This window comes from Carlito syrichta, unplaced genomic scaffold (assembly GCF_000164805.1).
Source record: "Carlito syrichta isolate Samal-C Ts95f unplaced genomic scaffold, Tarsius_syrichta-2.0.1 Scaffold160356, whole genome shotgun sequence".
NCBI classification, from domain to species: Eukaryota; Metazoa; Chordata; class Mammalia; order Primates; family Tarsiidae; genus Carlito; species Carlito syrichta.
Window position 1 is genome coordinate 48,366 of NW_007104452.1, and position 27,163 is coordinate 75,528.

General features: G+C 36.8%; 1 protein-coding gene across 1 annotated transcript in view; it reads right to left on the bottom strand.

Annotated features, from left to right (window-relative positions):
• Positions 1 to 550: 550 nt before the first annotated feature.
• OXCT1 (3-oxoacid CoA-transferase 1) overlaps positions 551 to 27,163 on the bottom strand; it is a 159,271-nt gene continuing 132,658 nt past the window's right edge. The window contains exons 16-18 of the mRNA XM_008051085.2: positions 16,249 to 16,329; positions 9,053 to 9,154; positions 551 to 2,387 (exon numbers count right to left, since the gene is read on the bottom strand). Of these exons, the coding sequence (XP_008049276.1) occupies positions 2,346 to 2,387; positions 9,053 to 9,154; positions 16,249 to 16,329 (225 nt within the window). The 3' untranslated portion in view covers positions 551 to 2,345. The remainder of the gene's footprint in view (positions 2,388 to 9,052; positions 9,155 to 16,248; positions 16,330 to 27,163) is intronic.

The following is a 27,163-nucleotide window of genomic DNA, read 5'->3' on the forward strand; positions in this document are numbered from 1 at the left end:
TCTCTCCCATCTCTAGTTTTTAAATGTGGGAGAAACAACCTGAATGGTACATCCTGGTATGCCCAGGCCTGGGTATAACCACTGTGAACAGAGGAAAGCTACTAGAAGTGGCAAGTCCTGGCTACATGGCTGCTACTTTGTTATCAGAGAAGCAACACTGATGCTGGGCAGTCTAGCACGAGAGCCACTTCAAAGTGCAGGCAAACTCAGCACACCACTGGGAAGTTAATTAATATATCTGTATCATAAAGGAAAATGTTAGACACAGGCAAACAAATATTGACACATGAAACTTTGGATAATCAACTTTTATAACCATATGATTGGCTCTGACAAGGAGCAAGTTGTGAAACTGACCTAGGTAATGTTTCATTTGTTCTTTCTATAAGGATGATATATTTTCCTTGGTAAGATAAAAAGAAAAGCAACAACTTGAGTAGGAGCAGTAAAGTGTGCTGACTTTATTAATAGCCATTCTAACATTCTGTTGCATTACTCCCATGTTTAGCCACATAATTCCCAAGTGAAATAAAGGGCAGTCACGCTGATATGAATCAGTTTGGAATATTTATTGTATTTCTTAATGCATTTCTTAACATGCATGGTATTCTTTAATCGAAAATATAAAGTCATCTACTTAGGTTTTGTCACTCAAGGTTTAGAACATTCTTAAAATCACATTATCTTAAAGAAACAGACTGGAATGATAGGCAAGTAAGTTTGAAGATATAATGACCATTAACATTTTTCAAAATAATAATACAGCTATATCTTACACTCATGGACCTTGCACATTCTAAGAAGGGTCATTTTTCACCAGTACTAGGAGAGTATGCTTTCAATCATGCAGCCTGCTAGACAGGCTTGTTTTATATATGGAGTGTGCTAGTTACAAAAAGCCTCTCTCCTCCTTCTGACATTGTATAGGACACAATTGTAGCTGTTCTAGAAGAGAAGTGAGTTTCAGTGACCACCATCATCTAGAAACATGCATAGATTCCTATACTTAGTGCCAGAGGAATGATCTATTGCACTGTACTCTGCCTACCTCTATCTAGAGGTCAGCTGTCCGGCCTGTCTTCAGGGTGCCTAGCCTTTGCCATCAGACATCCAGGATACTTCTGAAACGATCTCCATGGGGAACTGCTTGGTACTAAGGATACCTCTAAGGAAAAGTTTCTCACAAACCTAAGTCACCATGTTTATTCCCTAACAATAAAGTCCACTCACTCTTCAAATTCTGGACTTGCCCATCATTATTTTCCCTACTTGGCTAAAGCTGAATTAATTAGCACTTTGTTAAAGGAAGTAGCCTTAGCAGAATAAAAACCACTGTTCTGCAGAAAAAGTCATTCAATATTTCAAGTCTTTTCTCAGCAGAAATGAGAGCCTGAAAAGAAAGTATCATTATTATTTTTTAACTCTGCTGTCATTGTGACTAAGGATTTATAATAAATTACCTCACAGTTCTTGGCTTAAAAGGAGGTATTGTACAAGTAGCCCACTGGGCCTCAGTAACATAGACAAATAATCTTAAGCACCCTTGTGGATACAAAGGAATACTGCACTGTTTTAAAATGAGAAAACTGTCTGAGTAGATCAGTTAGGTTTCCAGCCCTCTTCCCACAATAAGCCTTAGTCTTTGTCTAAGCACAGACGGATAGTTGGTTTGCTTATAAAGGCAACTTCTTGGTAGGATGTCAGCACCAGTAGATCCTATACCCTTTGGTCTCTCCCATAAACCAGCTACTTCTTCCTTTCCTCCCCCACAGAGACTTTCTGCTTGCCATCTCGAGCATCTATTCAACTGCAAGAAATATAGGAAAACAGAGATACTCGGGGAACAAGATGTAATCCCCAAATCAGAGCCTCCAAAAAAAATTAGAGGAGGTTAAAGGAAAAACAATCATTATGATGGCATCTCTCCTAACCACAAATTCACATATATGTTACCTTTCTTTCAGGACTAATAAATATAACTTCGTTGTGAGGGAAAGCACATCAATGAAACTCTTTTTGGGGCCCATCTTGGTGAAAACTGCATATAATTTAACATGCAAACCACATTAGGCAAAGATACATTCAGCGTGAGCACCAACTTTAAAGACAACCTTCTCAGCATTAAAAAATAAGATCATCATAAATGTTTACATTTTGTTTTCTGTTAAAATGTCATAGCACACTTGAGAGAACAAAGTCCATATGATTGCCTAAAGCCTAAAATACTAGAAGAAAAGTAATTTTTAAAAACCTGCTTAATATATAGTTATAATTACTAAGTTTTTTCAATTAAATCCTATGTATTTAAAATGAAAAACACGCAACCAGAGACAAATGTTCACATATCAATTTGTGATCTGCTGCATTGGCATGAGTTTTGGTGAAACCTGGTAAAAGAAAGAGAAAAAAAAAATCAAATTAGGCAAAACCACATGGTATAAATATCTCTCCTTTGAATTCCCAAACTTGAATGATGTAGACAATAAGCAGTCTTGCCATGGAAATTGCCTGGAGTTTTCTTACTATTTTCCATTTTTGAACATCGAGACAAAACTCCTGTTTACATTTTGAGTAGTTAGTGGTTCTCAACCATCTTGTATTATGCTCCTAAGTTAAGGATGTCTGAGGTTGGTAACAAGGAGGGAGGGAAGAGGAACAGAGGTAGATAAAGGGTCCTGATAACCAAGCCCCCTGTTGGATGGATCACTGATCTTTGAGGCTGACGCCTTTGAGACTTCACACAAGACACTGTGCAGAGCACTTCTCTAAATCCTCAAAATAGATCCAGTCAATTGGCAATTTTGCTGAGAATTCTTTATGTAGTCTTTGCAGTAACTGGATACATATTGGTAAAGAGATGTATAATCAATTATAAATCTTAGCACAAATGTCAAACAGAGTGGAATAACACAAAGGCAATAAAAAGCTTCCAATTTATTACCAAAAGAAGTTAAGGGTATCTAAACTACTAAATGTTGATTTTAATTGTGTTCAGTGTATAGAGCAGCAAATCCTTTCTGGGGAGTCTTGAAGCAGAGAAAAATGAAAACAAGTCAACATTTAAGGTAGAGCTGGTAGAAGGAGAAACCTAAATGTAAGTAGTCTGGTTTAATTGTGACAAATTTTTCAAAGTATGGTACCAGTTTAAGATTTCTTAATTCAGTATGGCAAATATCCTTTGGATCTTAGTTAGCAATAGACCCCATGAAAAGCACAGCAGGGAATACTAGAATTTAGGAGCTTTATTGAATATCTCAAGGATGTGCCAATCAAAATGGGCCCAATTAGCACTTTGCCTTCCAGTTAACAGTTAATATTTTGTTAAATGAATGAACAAATGAATAAATGACTAATTAAATAAGCTTCAAAGAACTAGAAGAAAGGATCCTAACAGAGATTAAGTCAGTATTAAAAACTGAAAGAGTGTGTAATTATTTGGTTTTGATGAGGTTAAATATTTTTAGCTTTTAAACCCTTAAAAATAACCTGTGTTAACTCCTTGCACTGAAGAGTTAATACCTTCTCTTCCATTTTTCTATTAAAAGAATTAATAAAAATGAGAGTAAATAAAATCTTAAATATTAGAATAATAAGAACAAAAAACTTCTAGTAAGATAATAAATGATGATTCAATATGGTCTGTTATACACTAAGGATAAATGAGAGCTCAGACGTGTCATTTCCAAGAAGAGAAATATAATAATAAACAAAATAATAAACACAGAATAAATAGGCAAAAGTAACAGCCCACATATGTATACACCTTCAACTCTACGGAAAATTAAAAAAATATGGGCTCCTAGAATTTAGATAGGTATGTCTCACTAATTTATTTTCTTTTTTTTAACAACAGAGCATCTGCAGAAATAATTTAATGAAACTCTTCTTTTTCTGAATACAGATTGTTTCCAATAGATGCTTCATAGCATTTCCTTAAAAAGGAAAGTGGACATTTTAGTTTTTTAAAACTAAACATCTGATTCTTTTCTTTGTCATATCAGTACTCTTAATATCATTTATATCCTCAATGTGGAATGACTTTTATCAGTAAAGAAGATGAAGCTTTATGTAGACTGGCTTGGCCTGCCTGTTTTGCAATGAAAAAAAAAAACCATCATTTCTCATTTCTACTAAACCACCATTTCTCATTCTGTTCTCTCACAGTCTCTTTGACATCGTAAGCCCATGCAAGCCAAAGCAGATTATCCTGCCAATGTGGCCTACAGTCTAAGCACAAGATGATATGATTTAAGTGTAGATGATAAGCCAACGATTTGTCTTCCCAGCCCATTGATATCCCAAGAGTATGCTGCTTAATTCTGGTATACTGCCAGTTCATAATAGATACTGAGAGTATACATTTATTCAGTTTGGCAAGAAATGTCTCCAGCTGACTTCTTTCAGATTCTATTGTGAACATATAAATAAGCAGTGTTCTTTTTTTTTTCTGCCACTGGTGGTTTAGGTATATTCCTGGAGAATAAGACCAAGGCCCTTGGAAGTAAGAACTGAACCAATCAGTTCGATTTATTCATATTTTATAGCTCAACATGGGACATGTATACTAGGTGTTTAATAAATATCCACAGATGACTAATGACCTCTGGAAGTTTATTTTATCACATAATTTTCAAGTAAAAATTAAATTTATTTTAAATTTTTAAATGAATATTCTGCTTTAAGAAAGTTCCACAGACATATATGGTTTTTATTTTTAAAACTATTTTATATAGCTTAAGCATCCATCATAAATGAAAAATGAATAACCAACTGAATTAACTACTTACTGGAAAAAGATATTTTTGAGATAACAGAATTTGACTGGGAATTATCTCCCCCTTCCTCCCTTCTTTCTGCTTTGGCACACTGGATGATATAAGTATAGACGAAAATAAAGGAATTTGACATTTTCATTAGCTTGTTACAGCTTTAATATGAGAAAATGTGCAATATCATTTTGACTCTTTGAAAATGAATTCTTACTTGATAAATATTTGAGAGACAAGACTTCTTTCAAAATGTGAGAACAATATAAAAATAAATGAAAGCACCCCTGAGTTGGGAAAACATTAAGCCCCAGTAGCATAAAGAAAAGAGGATTGTGTCAAATTTAAATATTTAAAAATTTAAACATTTGCATGTCAACCAATTATTTGTAGAGCATGAACATGGGCACATGCTTCAACCAACCAACAGCATCGGGGGTGGGGAGCATTTATTCCCCACTTCTCATATTCTCTTCCATGTGGAAGGAAACCTATTAGCATAATATTCTGGCCTCTAGTTTCTCCCCTAGTGATATAATCCAATGGCAATCTGGGTAGAGAAACTGGAGCATGTGAAATTCAGCCTGACTCATCTTCACTGGGTCAATCTTCGCATAGAGAGCACATGCTCTGATTTGCTCTCAGCCATGTGGAAGGAAGCTCAGCAGATATACCCAGAGGAATTCAAATCATTCTATGAAAAAGATACCTGCACATGCATGTTTATTGCAGCACTATTCACAATAGCAAAAACATGGAACCAATCGTGCTGCCCATCAAAAGAGGACTGGATAAAAACAATGAGGTACATACATCTACACAATGGAATATTATGCAGCCATAAAGAAGGACAAATGTATGGACTTCACAGCAACTTGGATGGATTTAGAGTCTATCATACTCAGTGATGTATCACAGAAACAAAGAACAGACTTGTTCTCACTCAGAAGTGGACCTTGAATAATTATCATAATATTATAAGAAAGCGATTGGCAGTGAAACTGCCAGGGGAGGTGATGGGGGGTGGGATTGACTGCGGGGAGGCACACCTCTCATCAACAAAGGTAACTGCATAATGAACATTTGTATACCTAACCTTAAATTGTGCCCACATCTTTAAAATAAAAAATTAAAGGAAAAAAAAAAGGTCCCTCTTGCAAGATCTGTGGTTTTCTGGTGCTGCCTTTAGCTGAGAGTCAAAACCTCTCTACTTCTGGGGTTCATATACGGGAAGCCTGTTGTGGCTGTACACTGAAGCAATATCTTCCATCCTAGTCTTTATGATAGTAGTGATATGATTACCTCTTCCTGCCCTTTATCTCTTTAAATGGATTCAAAACTCAATCCCCAAGAAAAATGGAGAAAAGTCTCTTTTTAAGAGCAATTACATTTTGAGGGAGAGTGATCATATGGTACAAGATTGCTGTCTATCATAGGTTGGCTTCTCTAGCTGCAAACTGCTCCTGACCAGAAGAATCTCATTTGGGGAGTATGCTGAAGGATACAGAAATAGAGCCAATATTCACATTTCTATGACAAAACTTCTACAGCCTCCTTTGGAGTTCTAGACATATATGATCCTTACAAGACATATAAATACGTATATGATCCTAGCAATCAAAAAGTAAACTCTTCCTTTTAATGAACACAAAATCACAAATATAACTGTAATGGTCATTACAGATTTTTTAAAGGAGATGTTTCATGCGATATTTAAATAACATATTTTCCTTCCATAGTTTTTGTTATGGCTAATTGCTTTGTGATAGACAGGAGTCTTAGCAATTTTTTTTAAGTGTCCAAATATTTCACTATAATCACTTTTTAAAAATACCCTGAAACCACAATTTTGTCATGTCCTATTATCTGATGCTGTCATATTAGGTTTTTTCTTGAAATTCGCAGTATATTCTCAACCAGCTGATATCCACATTCTGTATCTTTTGCCCATTCATTTGACCATATCCTTAGGTATACAGGACTTTTACCAATATACTTTAAAATTGTTTTTTGTTCTAGGTTTTTACCTTATTTTCTTTATGAGGTAACAACTGGGCTAAGCATTCCCTTCTAAAATATTCACTGTCAGTTTAAATTGAGTTGCAGGGCCTTTTCTCAAACAAATCTTGAGTAACTGGTATATAGTCATATATAGAGCACAATGCTACCTATGCAGTTATAATCACAATATCTTCTGAAATATCATATGGAGTATCCTCTGAATTATCAAAAAAAGAAATGTTATCCTCAATGTACTTTTATTATTAAACATATCCTTATTGATAACTCAGGTATTAAGCAGAACATTTTATTAATCAGAGCACTCTAGTGCCTTGCCTTTCAGAGAAACAACCTATGTGATTTTATCTGTCAGGGTATAAAGAGATGCCATTGATCATCAGATGCTCAAAACCTAGTTCTTTGGACAGTACAGCTGATACCACACCTTTTCATTCTCAGGACAACATTGACATACAAGTTAACATTTCATCTCAACAGCTTAATTTGGAAAAGACAAGATTACATCTCACTGTGAAAAGAAGGGATGGTATTGGAAAGCAAGAGGGACCACAGAGATATTTTTCAATGTATCAAAACATGGGTACTAGCACTTTTTGTAAAAATAAAGCAAAAACAGCAAAAACCCATCTTTTTAATTTCTAATTTACCCACATTAATAAAAAAGAACTAGATAACAATGAAGGTCCTCATTTGTGCATTCTCCTTTGCAACAGAAAATGGAACAGTCTATAGATCCCACCTGGATGATGAAGTTAACTCTTCCATATAGAAAAAATAAAAAAGAGCTGATCAAGAATTATTTGCTTTTATCACTAAAGTCAAAAATCCTAAATAGTTAAAATATAAACAAATCCTCCTTTTGTACCCCCAGAGGTTACTGAAAAGCTAATCAAAGATGCTTTTCATGCAAGGTATTACTAGGAGACTTCTTTTTTCCAAAGAGAAGCTCAGGAAAGGTTAAAACACAAAGATCGTGGTAGAGTACTAGGAACAGTTATTAAGTGAATAATGAATTATGCAATAAAAATTGTTCTTAAAGAAATAAAAACAAGAAAAGGATTGGCAGTAGTGGAAACCTGCTAGGGGAGAAAGGGGGCACACTTCATCAGTAAGGGTACCTGATCTCAAACCAGGTAAAGTGGGGACCAAAGTGTGGCCCAAACTTTACCTGTACAATAGTCATTTGTATACCTAACCATGAATTGTATCCCACATCTCTAAAATAAAAATTTAAAAAGAATATCAAATAAAATTAGAAAATAGCAACAACAACAACAAAGAAGAAATCTGTTATGCACTGACAGGTACAACTCAAGCATGTAGTACACAAGGAAGACATATATAAAATATGTGCATGACTTCTCAAATAACTTTTGCTAAATTAGTTTATCCAAGATGAGTACCTGCAACATTAACATATTCTCTTCTCATTACAAATATATTTCATTTTAATTAGTAGATTGGTTCTTAAAAAGGTATCTGAGAATCAGATTCCTTTTCTTCATTTCTTCAGAGACATTTCACCTCTATTCTCATTAACTTCAAATGGACTGAGCCAGGCTGTCAATCCCTATTAGGTAGGAAATTGGTGATTTATGAACAAGTGCTTATATTAAAGGGTGATTATTTATATTTCAGTTTTATTATCTTTGTTTTAAAAAGAGATTTGGAAGCTTCTTAAATGGATACTACCCTGATGTATTTGCATGCTTTATAAGTGTGAGTGTATTATGTACTAAATTTATCTTCAAATGCAGGACACCCCTATTTTGTGATTATAAATTTGGTGACATCAGAAGCCCAGTGTTTTAATACCTTCAACGGATGCAATAATAAGACACAGAAAATTAAAGAGAAAGTCCTAAGCCATAGATGAGTTAAAAAATAAGAAAAGTATTATTTCTCCATGTGTGGCTCACGTTTTTCAGTTAATCAGGTTTAACCACAGCCAACATACAACCAAAGAACAAAGGACTACAATAGACTTCCTATAAAGGAGCTTAGAGCTCTTCAATTTCCAGCAGCTCCTGGTGGTTGCTCCTCATCCTGTTCCTGAGTCCTGAGCCAAACCTTGGCCCATGAGTCAGAGTCCAGGCTCTGCTCCTACCTGCTGTCATCTGGAGGCACCCTTCCTTCCACTCCGGTTTTCTGCAAAGGTCAACTCCAAAAATGAGCACAAATTAATGGCTCATGTCCTACAAACATGTACTAATCAAGCCCATGATACAGGACAAGTGGCTGGATTTGTTCACAGAAATACTTACTGCAAAATCACATCCAGTACTCTTCTGGATGTCATCCACTGTCAGGCCTTCCCAGAGCTCAATCAGAGTCAGCCCTTTCTTCTTGTCCACGTCAAACACAGCCTGTCAGAACGAAGAAAATGGCAATGAAAATTGCTATCGCAATAATTATTTTATGGTACAAAACAGAAATAACTTCTCAAGTTCTTAAAGGAGAGACAAGTCTCAGAACAAAAGATGCCGAAAATCAGCAGTGAAAAAATGTCAACTGTCACTATGATATTTTGGTGAGAATAAATGCCAGCTTCCTAATCAGCAATTAATTGTGGAACAGTGTGATGCCAAAAAATAAATAAGTATTGACCATAGATGGCATCTGTTAACATTATAACAAGTTTTTTTTAAAACTACCTTCCTCCTTTTGTTAAGTCTAACACTTTTGGTCAAATGTTACCTAGGTCTTTACTAGTGATTAGAAGACAGAAAAGAATAAAGAAAGGGAGGGTGGAAGGGAATATTTGGAAGATGAAAGCACATGGATAATGGTTAAAAAAAAAGTTGATAAATGCTGCTGGGTAAAGAATTACAGGAAACAAAAGAAGGTGCTCTGAAGGGCTTAAAAGTAATTACGAAATAATTCCTGGCCCTGAAAGGCATCAGGTAACTGTTAAAACTTTCTCCTTAGGTCCTGTAAAACACACAGGTCTTGAGAAGAGAGCATGAGAATCTTCTTGGGTATGCAAGTCAAATGGCAATGCTTACATTTAGGACAAACACAAGAAAGCCAGTCTCACCCGAAATACTCCACTACAAAATTCTGTTCTGTGACACCCGGCGATGGTAGCGCCAGTTGGTATAGCTTGACCACAGCAAGTAAATCTGACTTCTTGTATCTGATTTAGAATACAAGCTTTCACACTTAAACAAAAGTCATTTAATATAAGCTTCCATTCAGGAATTCTTCAAAACACTCTTCTCAGATAATCAAGGGGCTCTGCTTAGATACTTGCAGTGGCAGGAGATTGACTTGCCTCAAGGCAGATAGTTTCTTGATGAGAAGCTCTAACCATGAAAATCCAGACTGCGTTCCTATGACCTTAACTCCCTTGTTCTACCAGTTATCCTCCACCACACTAAGCACTGCTTTCTCTTTCAACGCTCATGGTTGGTTTCCTCTTTTTCAGACTTAAGTGTTATGCTTCCCAGATCTTTCCTCTCTTCCCGATTTAGTTAAATTCAACTATTATTTGCAGTCTTAAAATCTTTATTTGCAACTGCCTTGGGCGTCAGGCCCTGCATTGTCATTTTAAAATACATTCCTGCTAGAAAGCTAATATTAAGACACAGCAACATGTGGAGAAAAGGACCCCAGCTTTTGAACTGAATGAGAATTCCACTCTCCTATATGGTAGCTATGCAACTTTTGGTGAATTGGTCTGTGCATTTGTAGGTGTATGTCATAAAAACCTTCTTCCTAAGATTGCAATATGGAACAAATATAAGAAAACATACTCTGAGCACTGTTCCTGGGTCAGACTAGGGACACTCTACAAGCACATTCTTAATTCTCAGTAGCTTGACATCACACTTGTGTGTGAACTCAGATCAAAGTCCTGAAATGGCTGTTGTCTTCAGGGGATTGACAATTTTCCCTAAGAACAAAACATCATTGGGACCAGCAATACTTGCATTCTTGGTTTGTTTGATGAATTCACAGAAAACTTGGTTGACACTACTAGAGAACAGGATTTAAATTTAAGAGAAAATATTTCAGCAAACTTTACTTATGTTTGCATATTTTTATATTCTAATTACTTTTCAGCAAAAATGTATGTTGCAAGAGAAAAAAAATTGAGAATTTTGAAATGTTTCTATATTCTATTAGCTTACTTCACTACCAAATAACAATTTTTAAAAATGGAGATTTTTTTCTCTGTAGAAAATATGTCTGAAACACTATTCACACCAATGTTGTTTTCCCCTGCAATATGAACAACTGTAAACTTATACAAATTGAACAAATAAGAGAAAAAAGAGGCTCTGGATTATGTTATCAAGAACAGGCACAGAAATGATTTACAAAGATAATTGTGGTATCATTAATATGAGACTTCAGTAATAGGGGAGAATAAAATCTATGGCAAATCCTAGAAAAAAACACAGAAAACATTCTTACAGAAATTGGAATAGGCAACAAATTCCTGATCGATTCTCCTAAAGTGAATGCCATTAAAATACGATACACAAGTGGGACCTCATCAAACTGAAAAGTTTCTGCAAAGCAAAATAAACCATCAAGAGAGTGGGGAGACATCCCAGCCCACAGATTGGGCAAAAATATTTGCCAGTGGTAAATCTGACAAAGGCCTAACAACCAGGATCTACAAGGAATTCAAATGTGCTGAAAGAAAGAAAAACAATTCTATTTTAAAAAATGGTCAAAATTATGGATTTGCAGCAATTTGGATGGACTTAGCATCTATAATACTGAGTGATCTATCACAGAAGCAAAGAACTGAGTATCACATGCTTTCACTCATAAGCGGACCTTGAACAATTATCATACTATAAAAAGGGATTGGCAGTAGTGGGAAACTGCCAGGGCGGCAGGCAGGATTGGCAGTAGTGGGTAACTGCTGGGCGAGTGGAAGGCACACCTCATCAACAAGGGTACCTGCATAATGAACATGAACATTTGTATACCTAACCCTAAACTGTACCTCGCATCTTTAAAATAAAAAAATTTTTGAAAAATGGGCAAAAGATATGAACAGACTCTTCTCAAAAGAAGTATGAGCAGCCAACAGATATAGGAAAAAATGCTCAGCCTCACTAGTCATCAAAGAAATGCAAATTAAAACCATACTGAGATACCATCTAACTCCAGTATGGATGACCATCATCAATAACTCAAAAAACAACAGATGCTGGAGAGGGTGTGGGGAAAAGGGAACACTTCTATACTGTTGATGGGAACATAAACTAGTACAACCTTCGTGGAAAACAGTGTGGCAATTTCTAAAAGATCTAAAAATTGACCTTCCACATGACCCAGCAATCCCCCTTCTGGGAATATACACAGAGGAACTCAAATCACTGTACAAAAAAGATACCTGCACACAACATGCTTATTGCAGCATTATTCACAATAGCAAAAACATGGAACCAACCGTGCTGCCCATTAAAAGTAGACTGGATAAAGAAAATAAATGTACATGATAGAATATTATGCAGCCATAAAGAAAAACAAAATTATGAACTTTGCAGCAACTTGAACTAGAGACTATAATACTCAGTGATTTGTCACAGAAAAAGATCTGAGTACTACATGTACTCACTCATAAGCAGACACTGAACATGTATCATAATATTGTAAGAAAGGAATTGGTTGTAGTGGGTCACTGCCATGGAAGGAGAAGGCACATAACATCAATAAGGGTACCCACACTTTATCTGTATGATGAAACCTGAATTATACCCCACATCTTTAAAAATAAGAGGAAAAAAAACCCTATGGAAAATTGACTTACTGCTTTAAAATTTTTTTTATTAACACCTTTATCAAACCTAAATAGCTCCCAAGGTCATGTTAGAAAGTCAAGCTTCTATTATTTAAAAAGAAAGAAAATAACTTACTTTCAAAATATTTTGAAAGATTTCCATTTAGTGGTTTAAGATGCAAACAAAAAAAATTGGTAAAAATGGTGACTAAAATGTAAAAGCTATAATACATTGTCCAATTATCGAGAATACTACTGAAACAACTTTGTCTTACAGATACTTTACCATGACCATAAAAGGATATATTATGGGTAAAACATTTACTCATAGTTCAAGTGCTGGTGAAGAAGGCATCCTTCATAACCTCATTTTAGTAACACAAAACTAGGAAATCAGGTCACAGCATCCACCAAAGTTTCTTTCCAAAAGCATCTAATAGAATTTTCCCTGGAGTTGACCATGGAATTCTAGTCCCTTAGCTGCTCATGGCAGGGCTGAACACATTTATTACCTTTAATGGCGCTATATTATCATATACTCATTCAACAAATATTTATTGAGCACCTACTATGTATAGAGCAGAGTGATAAGTATGCAACATTGCTTTACTTGAGGAATCCAAAGTTCCAGACTCAGCTGCCCTTCTCTGTATTCATTCTTGCCATGTAATATAATCTATAGTTAAGGCTCCAATGATCCCCATATACTAATAACTCCCACAAGTTTATTCCAATACTGACTTGTAAGCTCTTGTAAGCTCTAGATCTCAATCTCCAACTGTTTATTGAAACCTTAGTGGATGATCTCAAGAAAACCACATTGTGAATATCCATACTGAACCCATTCTTTTCATGCCTCTCACTGTTCCTCCTCCTACTCCTATAATCCTGGGTTTCATTAAGGACACAACAAGTCAACAATGTTCTCTAGTCAGAAAACATAGAAATCACCTATGTCTTACCACTTATTTTCAATTCATTATCAGATTACGTGAGTCCATCTCCTAAATTTCTTTGTGTTCTTCGATTTAGGATCTTGACATTTCTTGTCTAGATTACTGATGAATCCTTCTAACTGGACTCTGCCTCATCTCTTTTATTCCTACTCTCCATAGAAGCTACAGTGTTTTTTTCCTAATTTATTGTCTCCTCAGCTGCTAAAAAATCACTGAAAAATTCCTCACTGCCTTACTGATAAGACCCACAGTTTAAACAAGGCATGCACATCTCTCCCCAATTTGGCCCCTTACTGCCATTTCCACCTTAGCCTCTGGAATCCGCCATGCTCTTGCTCCTGCAGGTCCCCAAACAGGCCATGTTTTCTTAACATTGTCATGACTCTGCAGATTTTCTTCCTTTTGCCTGAAAGGTCCTCTATGGTTTTCTTCTAACTCGTAAAACTCCTCATCTTTCAAAACTCACCATTCAATCTATCAGTTTTCTCAGCAAGACAAGTACAGGTACTCACTGAATATGGGTCAACATCATGCTAAGTGCTGGATAAACAATGGTGAATAAGACAGGCAGAGGTTAGAGATTATTACAGTACAGTGGTCAGTGACAACTTAGGATAAGTATAAGGATTCAGAGAAGCACTCAGAGGATTTGGAGAATAGGAAAGACCTATAAGACAAAGAAACATATAACGGAGACATAAAGGATGAGCAGAAAGGAGCCAGAGGAACGAGGTGGGAAGAATGTTCCAGGAAGAGCTACAGGATGTGCAAAATCTCAGAAGAACATTGTTCAGGCGAGAATGCAATATAGTTCAGAGTATTTGAGAATGGCTGAAATAGAAAGTTGAGGCCGAAAGAAATAAACTGAGATAGTAGGAGAAACAGCACATACCATGCAATGCCTTGCAAAGCATGTTAAAAGCTTGCATTTGATACTACTTAAAAGCTCTTCTTGACATCTCTGCACAGGTTGCTGGGAGACTTTCCTCTACATTCCCAACTTAGCCCCTGGCATGTATGTCTATTATGGCTTTTATCATTTCTGTTCATCTAACTTCTGACAATGCTGGACGCTGGATGTCTAACCCCTCATTTAATGAGCTCCTTGAGGACAGAGACTGGACCATCCTCCTTTCTATAACCTACCATTGGGAACAGTCTGGCTCAGAGAAGGTAGTCAAAAAAATGCTTAAAGAATGAATGAATAAATTAAACAATGATGTGGTTAGAAACGAAGGGTGTAAAAGTTTTTTAGATAGCAGTAAAGTTAAATAATACAAGCTATGTCATATGAAAACAGTAGATAATCAGTGCCCAAATGAATGGTGGGCCACTCTGATGACAAAATTGTGTGCTAAGATGGTGTGAAACTTCTTCATGACAAAGATGGAAACTGTACTAGGTTTAAAGGACAAGTAGAATTTGGGGGGGACAGAGAATCAAGTGTGAGGTATTGCAATTGGAACCACTAAACTGGTAAGAACAAGGCCAGGGCACATATTTTGTTGGAGAGTAAGGACAAGGCTGATAAGAGAAGGAGAAGATTGGGGGAAGAATATTGTTAGAATTATCCTTAGAAAAACTACCGCTTTATTAAAGAAAACAGGATCAAGGACTGCTTTGCTATTATTTTCAGAGTAATGAATTCTATGAAACAAACCCTCTCCATAGTTCTGGGGGGATTCAAGAAATGGTAAAGACTCAAGGAATAAATGGTGAGATAAAAATATTCTGCCATCTTATCCACTTGTTCTTCTTTATAAGTCACCTTCACAGCATCCCACATACAGGTACAATTGAGCATAGAACCTTTCTTAAAATGTGGCTTCTAGAAAGTATTACAAACTTCCTAATCTATTTCAAAGGCCTGCTTTAGGATGCTTCTTGCCACACTTCAGTGAGGGTTAGTGAGCCAGATTAATGTTAAGACACTACTGCTATAGTTCTTGGCAAAGAAAACAGCATTGAAGGGCAGAATGCGGGGGGGAGGGGGACACATTGATATAGATAATTCTGTTTTGTGGCTTCACCAAGATATTGATCAAGAAAATAAGACCCTTCTAAGTGACTTATGAGAATTATGTTATTCCAACATCCTAGGTTCAAATCTCAGTAAGAAAGATGACTGAAGGCAGCTGCCAGTGATGCTTCTCTCTGACCTGAGCAGCTTTCACTTGTACCATTGGTCAACATTTTCCAACTAAGAAAAAAACTAAAGAGGTACTAAAATGGCTGGTGTGATTTGAAATCCCACTTTGTAAAAGAAGGCAGAAGGCAGATAAGAAACAGAATAGTTCCTTGGCTCACCGTGGGGCCTATCCTGCAATTTGCATCCAAATGATTAAAACCAAATTTTGACTGAGTTTCTTACAATGAAGTCCATCAATTTGTATTGTGACTTAGAAAAGAAAGGTAGAAATGATAAATATATCCATAACTTTGTACATATCATCCAGCTTGACATCTTAATAGGTAAAACATGGGGATCAATAAAACTTTTCTCTGATTATATCACACTGTCAAAGTTACCAAGAACAGTAGTTCAGTTTTGTGTGTATGTTTCCAGAGAGTTGCACATGAAGAATTCTATATTTAGAAACATTAAATTGATGAGTTATCCTGTTCATTCTATTCATGGTCTAAATTAATCCAATGAATATCAGCAAAATACACTTTCAGAAGGTAACAAAAATTTCTAAAAGGCTTATAAAAAAAGGGGGTGGTAGATAATAGAAAAAATAAAAAAAGAAAGTCACTTTACCTTTTCAGTAATAATGCGGTTGACACATTGCTTTCCAGTTAGTGGTAACGTACATTTCTCCATGATTTTATGTGCATTTCCCTGTTTAAAAAAAAGGGGGAGTGGTCAGAAAGCAATTTTTATTTAGAATTTGTATAACTGTAGGACAAACAGGATCCATCAGATATTACCTCCTAACTAAAGACTGTTTCAAAATTTTTGCAAGTCATACTTTCTACCCTCCTTGTGGAGGTAGCTTTGTGCCCTTGAAATAATTTAGGAAGAATGCAAAATGAAAAGCCAAAGGTATGCATGATATAGTTGGGAAACACCTTGCCACAAATTTGGCCTCTTAAGACTCAGTCTTTGTATTACTGAATGTGAAATTTCACTTCTAATATCCTGATTACTTTTCCCTTCCAGGAATCAGTCTCCTTAAAAAACGTGAGCAGCTATCTGCTCAGGATATGAAGCATACAAAGAACACAGACACATCATTTCTCTTTTAAAAATATCTAGTTTTATTTGTTAAAAAATAATATACACACAGAAAATAGCAGCATGTTGTCTCTCTTATTCACCCTTAGACTTTCTCTCAGAGTCCATTTTAATGTTTTTTCAGTATTTTCTTCTCACATCCACATTTTAAAATATTATATTTACCAAGCTTTATTTATTTCTTGATTGATCTGTTTTAGACATTAACTACTGATTTCCCATTGTGGCAGATGAGGACTTTCTCTTGCACCCAGACTTCAATAACTTTCCTCATCATCTTCAATTGTCCAAGTATGGACATGTCACAATTTATAGTTAACAGTCAGAATTTTCATCATTCTGACCTAATGACCATGTAAAACTCTTCACTGCTGGGCCTGGCAGTGCATGTAGTATACCACCATTATACTCACTTTCTTACACAGGTATTTGCTCTTCCTAGAGTTTGTCAGAACCTTAGTTTGTGCATTAGTTAAATGTGTGAGCTAACCTAAATACACATTTTTTCACTTTCCTTAAGCCTCAAACATAAGAACTAAGAGTAGAAACCAGTTTTTCACAAACCATTAACTCCCTCCCCCTCTCAGCCCCACTACTCCCGCCTGCAGTATAGAACCTACAGGTCTGTGAGGCACATCTGCAGAACAAGGTTGAAACACTGGCTCTGAGGAACTAACCTTTGGGTCATTTTCTTCTGCATATGATTAAGTTCTTTTTAAAGAATCAAGCACCAAGAGCCTCAATTAGTATTTCCCTAACAAAACACATTCTAGATCTTTTAAAAATAACAAAATGCAGCCGGCTCGGTGGCTCAGTCTGTAATCCCATGCTTTGGGAGGCTGAGGTGAGTGGATTGCCTGAGCCCGTGGGTTCGAGACCTGCCTGGGCAACTTGGCAAGACCTCATCTCTACAATAAATCAAAAAATTAGCCAGGCGTGGTAGTGCATGCCTGTAGTTTCAGCTACTTGGAAGGCTGAGGTGGAAGGATTGCCGGAGCCCAGCAGGTCGAGGCTGCGGTGGCCTCTCTGCACTCCAGTCTGAGTAACAGAGTGAGACTCCAACTCAAAAAAAAAAAAAAAAAAAAAAAAAAGAAATGCTTCTATTGCTTCCTTCTGGATCTAAACATAACACATTTGAAATATCAATATTTTACCTGTTTAAATGTGCACCTGCTACCCAGTTTATATCTCTCCCCAAAATGGTGTGAGACCAAGTATATGGCCAGAGGCAATAGGTTTCAGATAGCTGAGTTCAATTAAGATATTACTTCTTCTGATAATCTGTAGACTCAGCAATGTGCCAGTAATTAAAAGGTTTTGGTGTGCTTAAGGCAGTGTAAAGTATAAAAGATATTCAGCAGTATTTCAATGAATGCATGCAGGAATGAATGGGAAGAGAAAGGAAAGTCTATTGAGAATCTTGGGTTAAAAAAAAAGAAGCTCTATTACCCCTAATTCAGTCAAAACTGCTGCTAAGTGCATCTAAAGTAGATAGACATAACATCTTTAAAAACAAGTTATGTTTCTGGATCTTAGTGTAAAAAAATTTATAACTGTAGAAATAAAGCTTCATTTTCACTTAATTTCTAATTATCTATTTTCCATTTGAGACTTCAAATTTTGCACATGCCACAGAAGTTAAATTAAGCAGCTGAAATTAATGATGAATATTTGAACTTCTACAGTTGTCAGGTCTCCTTATATTTAATATAACTTAAATAAGGCATGTCACAATGAATTCCAGTCCTGACTTCAAACAAAGTGAACAATCTGTAGGCCTCTGAAGAACATTTTCTGCAGGGAGCTCTTACTTTGTTCTCATTATTTGAGCAAGATCTAAATCTGGTGTGAAAGGAGCTACTTGGATTTTAATGAAAAACCAATTCCATTGGTTTGAAATTCAACTGACAGAATTAACTGTACCTTACCAACAGAGACCTTCTATAGATCATTTTCTGCATAAACAATATAGCACAATAGTTAAGCGTGTGGGTCACAGCCAAAAGACCTGCATGTAAAACCCAGCTTGCCCCATACTATCTGTGTAAGACCCATGTGCCTGTACTTCCCCAACCACCCTACCTCACAGGGTTATTGTAAGGCTTACATGAAATGTGAGGCCTGGCACTTAGCAAGTTCTCAATATGTGTTAGCTGGTATTATTAACATAATCCATATTAAATATTTCTATAATATACCAGGGAATTAAATTCCTATATGAATTCTGACAGAATTCTGAAGAAAATGGCCAAAACACAATTCACAAAACTAAGGAAAACTAAACATAAATTTGAAGGCAAATAGTATGGCTTGCCTAGGAAACTGGCACCAAGTATAAATATTCTTTCAGTTAGAACAATGGAGCTAGATGATTCCATTCACATTTAGCTCCAAGACATAACACAGATCAAGGAAAAAGAGAAAATGAGATGCAGAAAGATTAAAAAATGTCACAATTTCAATATTCAGCAATAGGTTAGCTATGAAGCCAAAATATTACTTGCTCCCACATTCGCACTCTATTCTAACCATGCTGAGCTGAGCCGTACAGTGTGCTATGGAAGCTGCATATATTAATGATTCACACAAAGGAGGAACAAGTGCTGAGTTTTTAGTATTTAAAAATAAATCCTAATAAAGAGATGCAGTATAGTGCAGCAGCAAAGAACACTACATTGGGAGATCAAAAGCCAGATTTTTAGTCTTACCTATGCCAGTTAACAGTAATTTGATCCCTTTGGTTCTTTGGGCTATAGTTTGCATTCTCTTCAATTGCCTTATCCTCCTTACCTAATCATTGTAGAAATCAAATGAAATGTCTTGAAAGTAGAATACACTAGGAGGGGTTGCATCTATGTACAAATATTCAGAATTATTTGGGTCTTATCACTCTTCTGTTTTATTTCCTTCTCCAGTAAGGGATGTCAGGAAAAGCAGATAAACGAATACAACGTGTAGCATTAAAAATGCTTTTACTACTCCTCAGAGCTTCTGACTTCAATATGACCTTATTTGTTAACTTCAACACAATTGGTGAATGTCTAAATCCCTGACCTTCTCCTGCTTCCCTGGTTTTTATTTTGTTCTCCTTTAGCACTTATAGGCCTCAAGCAAGTCATAGGGTAGTTTATCATCTCATTTTTAAAGGACTTAAATCTTGAGTACTTTCTATTACTTGCTTCATGGTGAACTCTCTTTAATACTTTCGATGTCTGAATGACATCTTGGGCCTAAATTCTGCAGTAACAAACAATTCTAGTTAAATGGTAAAACACCCTCTTCTATCATAACAGTAAGTTTCATGTTTTCACAATGAACTTAATCTCAAATAAGAAACTATCTTTTTCACAACAGAATGATTTTTGTATTTAAAGTCAACACTTCATTCACCCGAGGCAACTTAATGTTTAAGATTCTACTTTATATATTTTTTTAAAGTCTCATTTCAGACTCTTTTCTGTTAAGTGCTCCTTAAAAGTGACTGCAATATATTTTTTTCTTTCAGGTGCCTTCTCTGGCAAAACCCTACTGATTAACTACACAAAAGATACAAACCTAAAAGTTTCTTGTTCATAAAATAAAAAAGTAAAAATAAAACAACCAAAAAAAAAAAAAAAAGCCTTTAAGCCTCTGTTCATGCTACCTGCTACCTGGAACACATATAGCCACATACCTTATCACCACAGATTCAAATGGCAATACCCTTTCTACTCTTCAGAACTTGGCTCAGGGCCATCTTCCTTGATGGTTCTTCCTTGGAAAAACTGCCAACACCCCTATCTGGTCCCCTACTCCAGTGTCCCAGGGGCACCCTCCAGTCTGTGGCCCTTTTGGGTGCTCCTGTGCTTCCTTCCCTCAACTCACATGCTGTCATTGTTGACCTCCTGCCACCCCCCTACCCCCACTAGACCCTGCGCTCGCTGAATGCTGAGCTTACAGCATTTGTATCTACAGCAATGAGTAGAGCATTAGGGAAACCACAGAGATCAACAAATGCCATCTGAAAATTATGTTATATAAAAAATTATGTTGTGTGTATGTGTGTGTGTGTGTGTGTGTGTGTGTGTGTGTGTATTTTTAAAATTTTAGTTGGCGTCTTACTCTCACAGCTACTGTAGCCTCGATCTGCTGGGGTCAGGTGATCCTTCTACCTCAGCCTTCCAAGTAGCTGAAACTACAGGTGTGTACCACCACACTCAGCTAATGTTTTTATTTATTGTGGTGATGGGGTCTCACCACGTTGCCCAGGCTGGTCTCAAACCCTGGAATCAGGCAATCCTCTTGCATCCGCCTCCCAAAGTGCTGGGATTACAGGCATGAGCCACTGCACCTGGCTGATATTTATATTTCTAATTCAAGGAATTCCACAGAGTTGGAGCTATAAAATGCCACATAAATAATGTACATGGACCACTAGAGGCTGCTTTGTGGTTCTAAGATATGTATTTACACATTTCTGGCATCTCTTAGCTCACCAGGAGAAGCACAGCTAGCAGAGGGACTTATAAGCTTTAGGGCAACAGATAAAGGTATGATAAAATGGAGAGGCAAAGACACTGCAGCATGAAACATACAAATGTAAAAGCAAAGAGAGAAACAGTGAATTAGTTATTTCATCTCTTCCACCTGCTCCTCCTAAAGTTTCAATACTTGCCATGACTTGCTGAAAAGAGGGGCCACAAAGGCTGAACCTAGTAAGAAAATATTTAACACTCAGTCGGATGGCACAAGGAAGTCAATGGCAGCGATGAGTAGAGCATTAGGTAAACCGCAGATGTTTTGGCTCATTTTTGTCAAAACATCATGGAATGATGGCCTGATTACTACTACACCTTGTCCTTTCCTTCTCCCCCTAATTTCAATGCCTAAATCAGGTAAAATAATTTCTAAATACACACACACACACACACACACACACACACACACACACACATATACACACACACACACAGCCACACACCACAGATATAAAATATCGGAGAATGCTGCATTGTAAAATACATGACAGTCACATCACCATGATAATTGATGTGGTACACAGAAAAGAAGAATGAGATTTGCTAAATAAAGAAAATCAAAGTACACAGCATACAAGGACGGAATGAGATTACTCACACTGAGTCTATCCTTCATGGGGTATTATTGACCTTTATACAGTATCTACTCAGCAGGGATTCCAACGATTCACATAGGATTTCAGGGAAAAGACTCAGGTAACTTAGAAGCAGAGAACAATTGCTATTACCAGTGATTTTTATATGTGGAGGTAATAACAGCCTGTGGTTATAGGAATATTCTCAAAGGGAAGATTAGCCAAATGAAACAGTAGAAACAGCAAGTCATTTCCCTGAAAATAGTCTTTAGGATTTTGAGATCTTAGACTAGAAGGCCCTTTTTCTTCAACATGCTGTAACACAATACTCATTATCACAGTCAAACTTTTATTATATCTGTAAAGGTTGCAGTCTATGATCTCTAGCCTCCCAATGGCAGGGCCCAGGAATGAGAAGAAATTACTGTGTTTTCTCTTTCCATTCATGATAGCTGTGGTACCTTAGAAAGCTTCTGTTAGCATTAGCTGTCCTTTCCATTTTAGAAATTGTGGATACTTGTGCATATAAATGCAAAGTTATTAAGCTTAATTAAATTCTGTAAGACATTTTTAAAAGCTTTACTGGTTGCTGGATGGCTTTACTGATTGTTGGACTGTATTCTGCTTGTTTTCTCCAAAATTATAACTTTTTGTCTGTGTGTGTGCAGGCAAGGCATTTCTATCATAAGGGAAAAATAAAAAGGCAAAACTATGTAAAAATTACTTTTTTTTTTTAAGTGAATATTTTTCCCCCCCAAACAGATCCTGGCTACTACATAGTCTAATTAATAAACTATACAAGAATGATAAGCTTTTGTGAATAGAAAAAGTTAACCCAGTGAAGCTCTTATAAATTATATGTTATCCAAACAAAGGAATACTTTATTTTGGGATACTTTTCATTGTAGCTGAAAATTAGCTCAAAAGTGTTTCCCAAGAAAAAGGTATTTTTTAAAATAAAACCTTCATATTTATTGGTTTTTGGTAACACATTTGGTCCAAAAGAAATAAGGCTAATAAACTTTATTTATCTTTTATAATTCCTCTTCATAAAAAGTAAAGACAAAATGAAATAGCATACAATTCTGTATGAGACCCCTGCTATCAGACACAGATTGCAAGCTGAAATAAAAAGATAACTTGACTAAAATTTGAATCCATATACAGACATAAAGAACAGCAGCAAAGGTAAATATAAAAGGTCACATGAAAGCTAACAGAGGTAAACATAAAGAAGAACAAAATATTTTTGTAACATTTCCTCTATAAGACTGTAAATACAGTTCCATAAAGCAATAACTATCTGTTCTGATGGGCATATGACACATAAAGATAGGTACATTTTGTATGGCAAAAGTAGCACAAAAGAGGAGTGAGTGAAGGTATAAAGGAGTATACTTTTTATACTAATAAAATTAATTTAAATTTTTAAAAAATCACCAAGATCTATTTTCAACTTCATAACAATATGATTCTTTTTATTCCTTCAAAAATCTAGACCTCCTACTGTAATAAAAATAAAAACTCAACCTGCTTTAGAAATAGAGCTCTCATTTATGTCTCTAAAATAGAACCCAAGCTTTGCTTGTTTCCATAAATGACAACTGTGACTGAATTTCTTTTTGTGGTCTGAAAGTTATACTCAGGAACACATTTCCAATATACAATATTGAGAACAGAACACTTTTATTATTTTGGTAGTAATTGTACTTGTCAGACAGAAAGTTTACCAAAAAAAAAAAAAGGAGGCCTAGAGGCAGGATGCATGGGCTCTGGGTTTGGTTTGGTTTTCCTCTTCATTTTTCACTGAAATTCCATCAGAATATTTAACCCCTAAGCAACTGGTTTCTCCACCTTTGGAAGGAAAATAGTAAGAGCTATCTCACAAGAGCATTATAATGATAAAATGGAAGCAGTAAGCATGTGACAGCTTGGAAAAGGTTGAAAGTGTTCTTTATATGTTCAAAGTATCATTATTATTTTAAAAATTAATTAATTCCACAAGTATTTATTGAGCCCTGATGTAGATCAGGCACTATCCTACTCAGTGCTTATAACAGAGACAGCCCAGGCCCTCGTGGAACTCATAGTCTACTGAAGAAGGCGGACGAAGGATCCTAAGAAGAAGGAAGACTTCTGTTTTATATAATACAGTTGTCGGAGAAACCTTCTCTGTTGAGTTAAAGCACCCCAAGAATAGAATATAAACGCAAAGATTCCAAGGTGGGACAATGCTTAGAATGCTCTAGAAACTTTCAGAAGTGAGTGTGACTAGACATAAGTGGGTGAGAGAGAGAATGATAACAGATGGAATCAAAGAAGTATTTGAGAGGAGTTGACAAACCATGAAAGTCTTAGAGATGGTGGTAAGAACACTGGACTTGAAACTAAAAGTAAGACAAGAAGTCATTGAGTTTTCAAGATGATTGAAGTGACATGATCTCATTTACATTAAAAAAAATCATTCTGGACACCGTGTTACCACAACTGTGTGTGTAAGAGTGCGCATATGTAAGAGCATGTATTTTTTTCCACCCAAACTTTTTCCCTTTGCTGCCTGACAACAGGGACCTAATTATAAATCCCTCTCAACAACACTTAGTCCCTTTCAAACTCTGCCCTATTCCTCAGATCTCCTACAAATGCTCCATACTTCCCATTGGAAACCGCTTTGTTATTCCCCCACACATTGGCAATGGGAATTGGGTGCTCCAATTGGAAAAGGTTGGGTGCTCCAATTCCCAGTGCTCATGCCCTTCTAACATAAATATTGATTTATGCCCTTCTAACATAAATATTGATTTCTATGACTCTCTCCATAAGATTCTGAGATGCCTGAAGGAAGGACCACATCTCTTCAGTTTTTATTTCCTCTGAGCCTATCATAGTGCCTTGCACATAGTGGTTTCTCAGTAAATATATTATGCTCGTGTACACAAGCAAATGAACATACTCAGGTAACTTACCAATTTCCACACAAAGCATCAAAGAATATTTATTTGGTCATTCATAATAACTAGATGATAAAAGGCACTAAGTCAGCCAATTCATAAAACATTGGATCATTTACCTATGATTTTGCAGAGGTAAGAGTGAGCCAGATTAAAAAAAAAAAAGAGAGAACACAGAATGTGTAAACGCCTAAGAACAGGAAACAACACATTTGTGGAGATCTTAGAAGAACTGAAGTTTTAAGGAGGCAAGGATGAGGTAGGCTGCTGGGGAGTTGATCACAATGGCAGGTGGGCTAAGGGGAACCAAACAGTATTGACTGTGTTAAAGAATTTTAAATAGCACCAACTCCATTCAGGCTTGAGTTTTAGACGGTCACTCTGGCAGTGGTGTACTTGATTTCCAGGAAGGAATGTCAGTTCCACAGTCAGGGGACCTTTGGGATGTTGCAACAATGATCTATACAAATGTGACAAAGGCCTAAACAGGGATAGAGAGTAGAAATACAGATTGTAGGAGTATTCTGGATGCAGTACTTGTAGTGCCTAGAGTAGGTAAGATAGGAGCAGAAAGAGACTATGAATGTCTTTTTAGATGAGGGCTGGGAGATTATCACTTCTCTAGTTGGGGCAAATTGACAGAAGCGTATATTTAGGAGAATGATGAAAATTTAACTTGTGAATGTGTTGCAGTAGAAGTGGGGTGACACCAGGTGGAGTGGCCTAATATAGAGTTAGAAGTACAGCTCCAGAGCTCATCAGAAAACTCCAGTGTGGGACAAAAGGAGTCACTGAGTGAAAAATATAGTTGGTGCCAAAAATGCAGATGGCTGTCAAGGTTGCTGAGCAGAGAGCCAAGGATGGAGTTGTGAGGAGACCTGGCAAGAACTCACGAAGAAAGAAACGGGGGTCTATGGATTGAAGCTGGTAGGGCAGCTCTACAACCCTCAGCATATGGTTTACAACTTTGGGCTATAGGATGCTGTTGCAGTTAAGGCCTTTATCAGATGGATGGAAGGGGGACATAGATAATCTAATGTGAATGGCATTAAGTACCTGACTCAGAAATTACAAACATCACAAATGCTCAAATCCCACTGACCCAAACTTGGTGTCATAGATGCAACTCTGTACAAGGGAGGCTGGGAAATGTAGTCTGTCACTGGGGGTTATCTCTCTCTCTCTCTCTCTCTCTCTCTCTCTCTCCCTTTTTTTAGAGAGAGAGAGAGACAGAGTCTTGCTCATTCTACCAGGCTGAAGCGCAGTGGCAACAACATAGGTCACTGCAGCCTCAAACTATGGGGCTCAAGCGATACTCTTGTCTCAGCCTCCTAAGCAGCTAGAACTATAGGCACATGCCACCATGCCTGGCTAATTTTTTAAATTTTTTGTGGAGATAGGATCGCACTATGTTGCACAGGGTAGTCTAGAACTCCTGGCCTCAAGCAATCTTCCCACCTCGGCCTTCCACGTGCCCGGCTGGATTGTTTCTTTTAAGCACTTTCATCTGTCTCACTGAAGCAAGAAGAGAGATTTGACCGGGAAAACAAAACACAAAGAAAGAAAAAAGAGGTAATTCTAAAACCTAAAGCTTCCTGAAAAGGTGGATATGGGTAGGGTACTGTTGCAGAGGCAGCTTTGTGAGGATGTGGCATGGTGTAGTATGAGCACAGGCTGGATTACACAGAAGCAAACTCCAGCTCTGCCACTTTCCTCTGGACAAGGTTCTTAGCTGCCTAATGTCCTGATCTGACTTCAGAAAGTTACTGAGAAGATAATGAGATTAAGCATGCACAATGCCAAGCATGTGCAATACCAGCACCTCCATTTCATAAGGTCTCAGATGGTTCTTCCTTTTCTTCCCATTTTTACAGGGCAGAAGATAGGACATGCCAATAAATAAAAAGAAGTTAAATAAGGAAGGTGGCCGGACACCAAAAAACCTGCCTAGTTCACCATGTTACCTGGAACCCTGATGTCTAAGCCTAAGTGAAAATCTAGTTATCATGCCAGTCTTATACCTGTGGCTGCTGTATGTCACAGAGGTAGTCTGAAGGCAGCAGTTACCTCACAGCAGCACCAACAGGCAGTCAGGTCTCAGACTCCAGTAGCTGCTGGTGCCTGAGTTAAAGTCAATGGCTGGTTGCAAGAGTTTCCTTTATCTGATCAAAAGAACAGCAAGAAGGCATGCTTTCAAAGGTCAGGCAATGCGATATTTGTAAACACTTTGCATTTGTAACCCTATAGATGAGGAAAAAGAGTAAAAAGAAGGCTCCATCTGAAAACTAGTTGGCATATCCACCCATTCTCAGAAAAGAAAAAAAAAGCAGCACGAGAATACAAGAGTATATGTCTTTTCTCAGGTGTTAATTTTTCTTTGCAAACTTTTCACTTC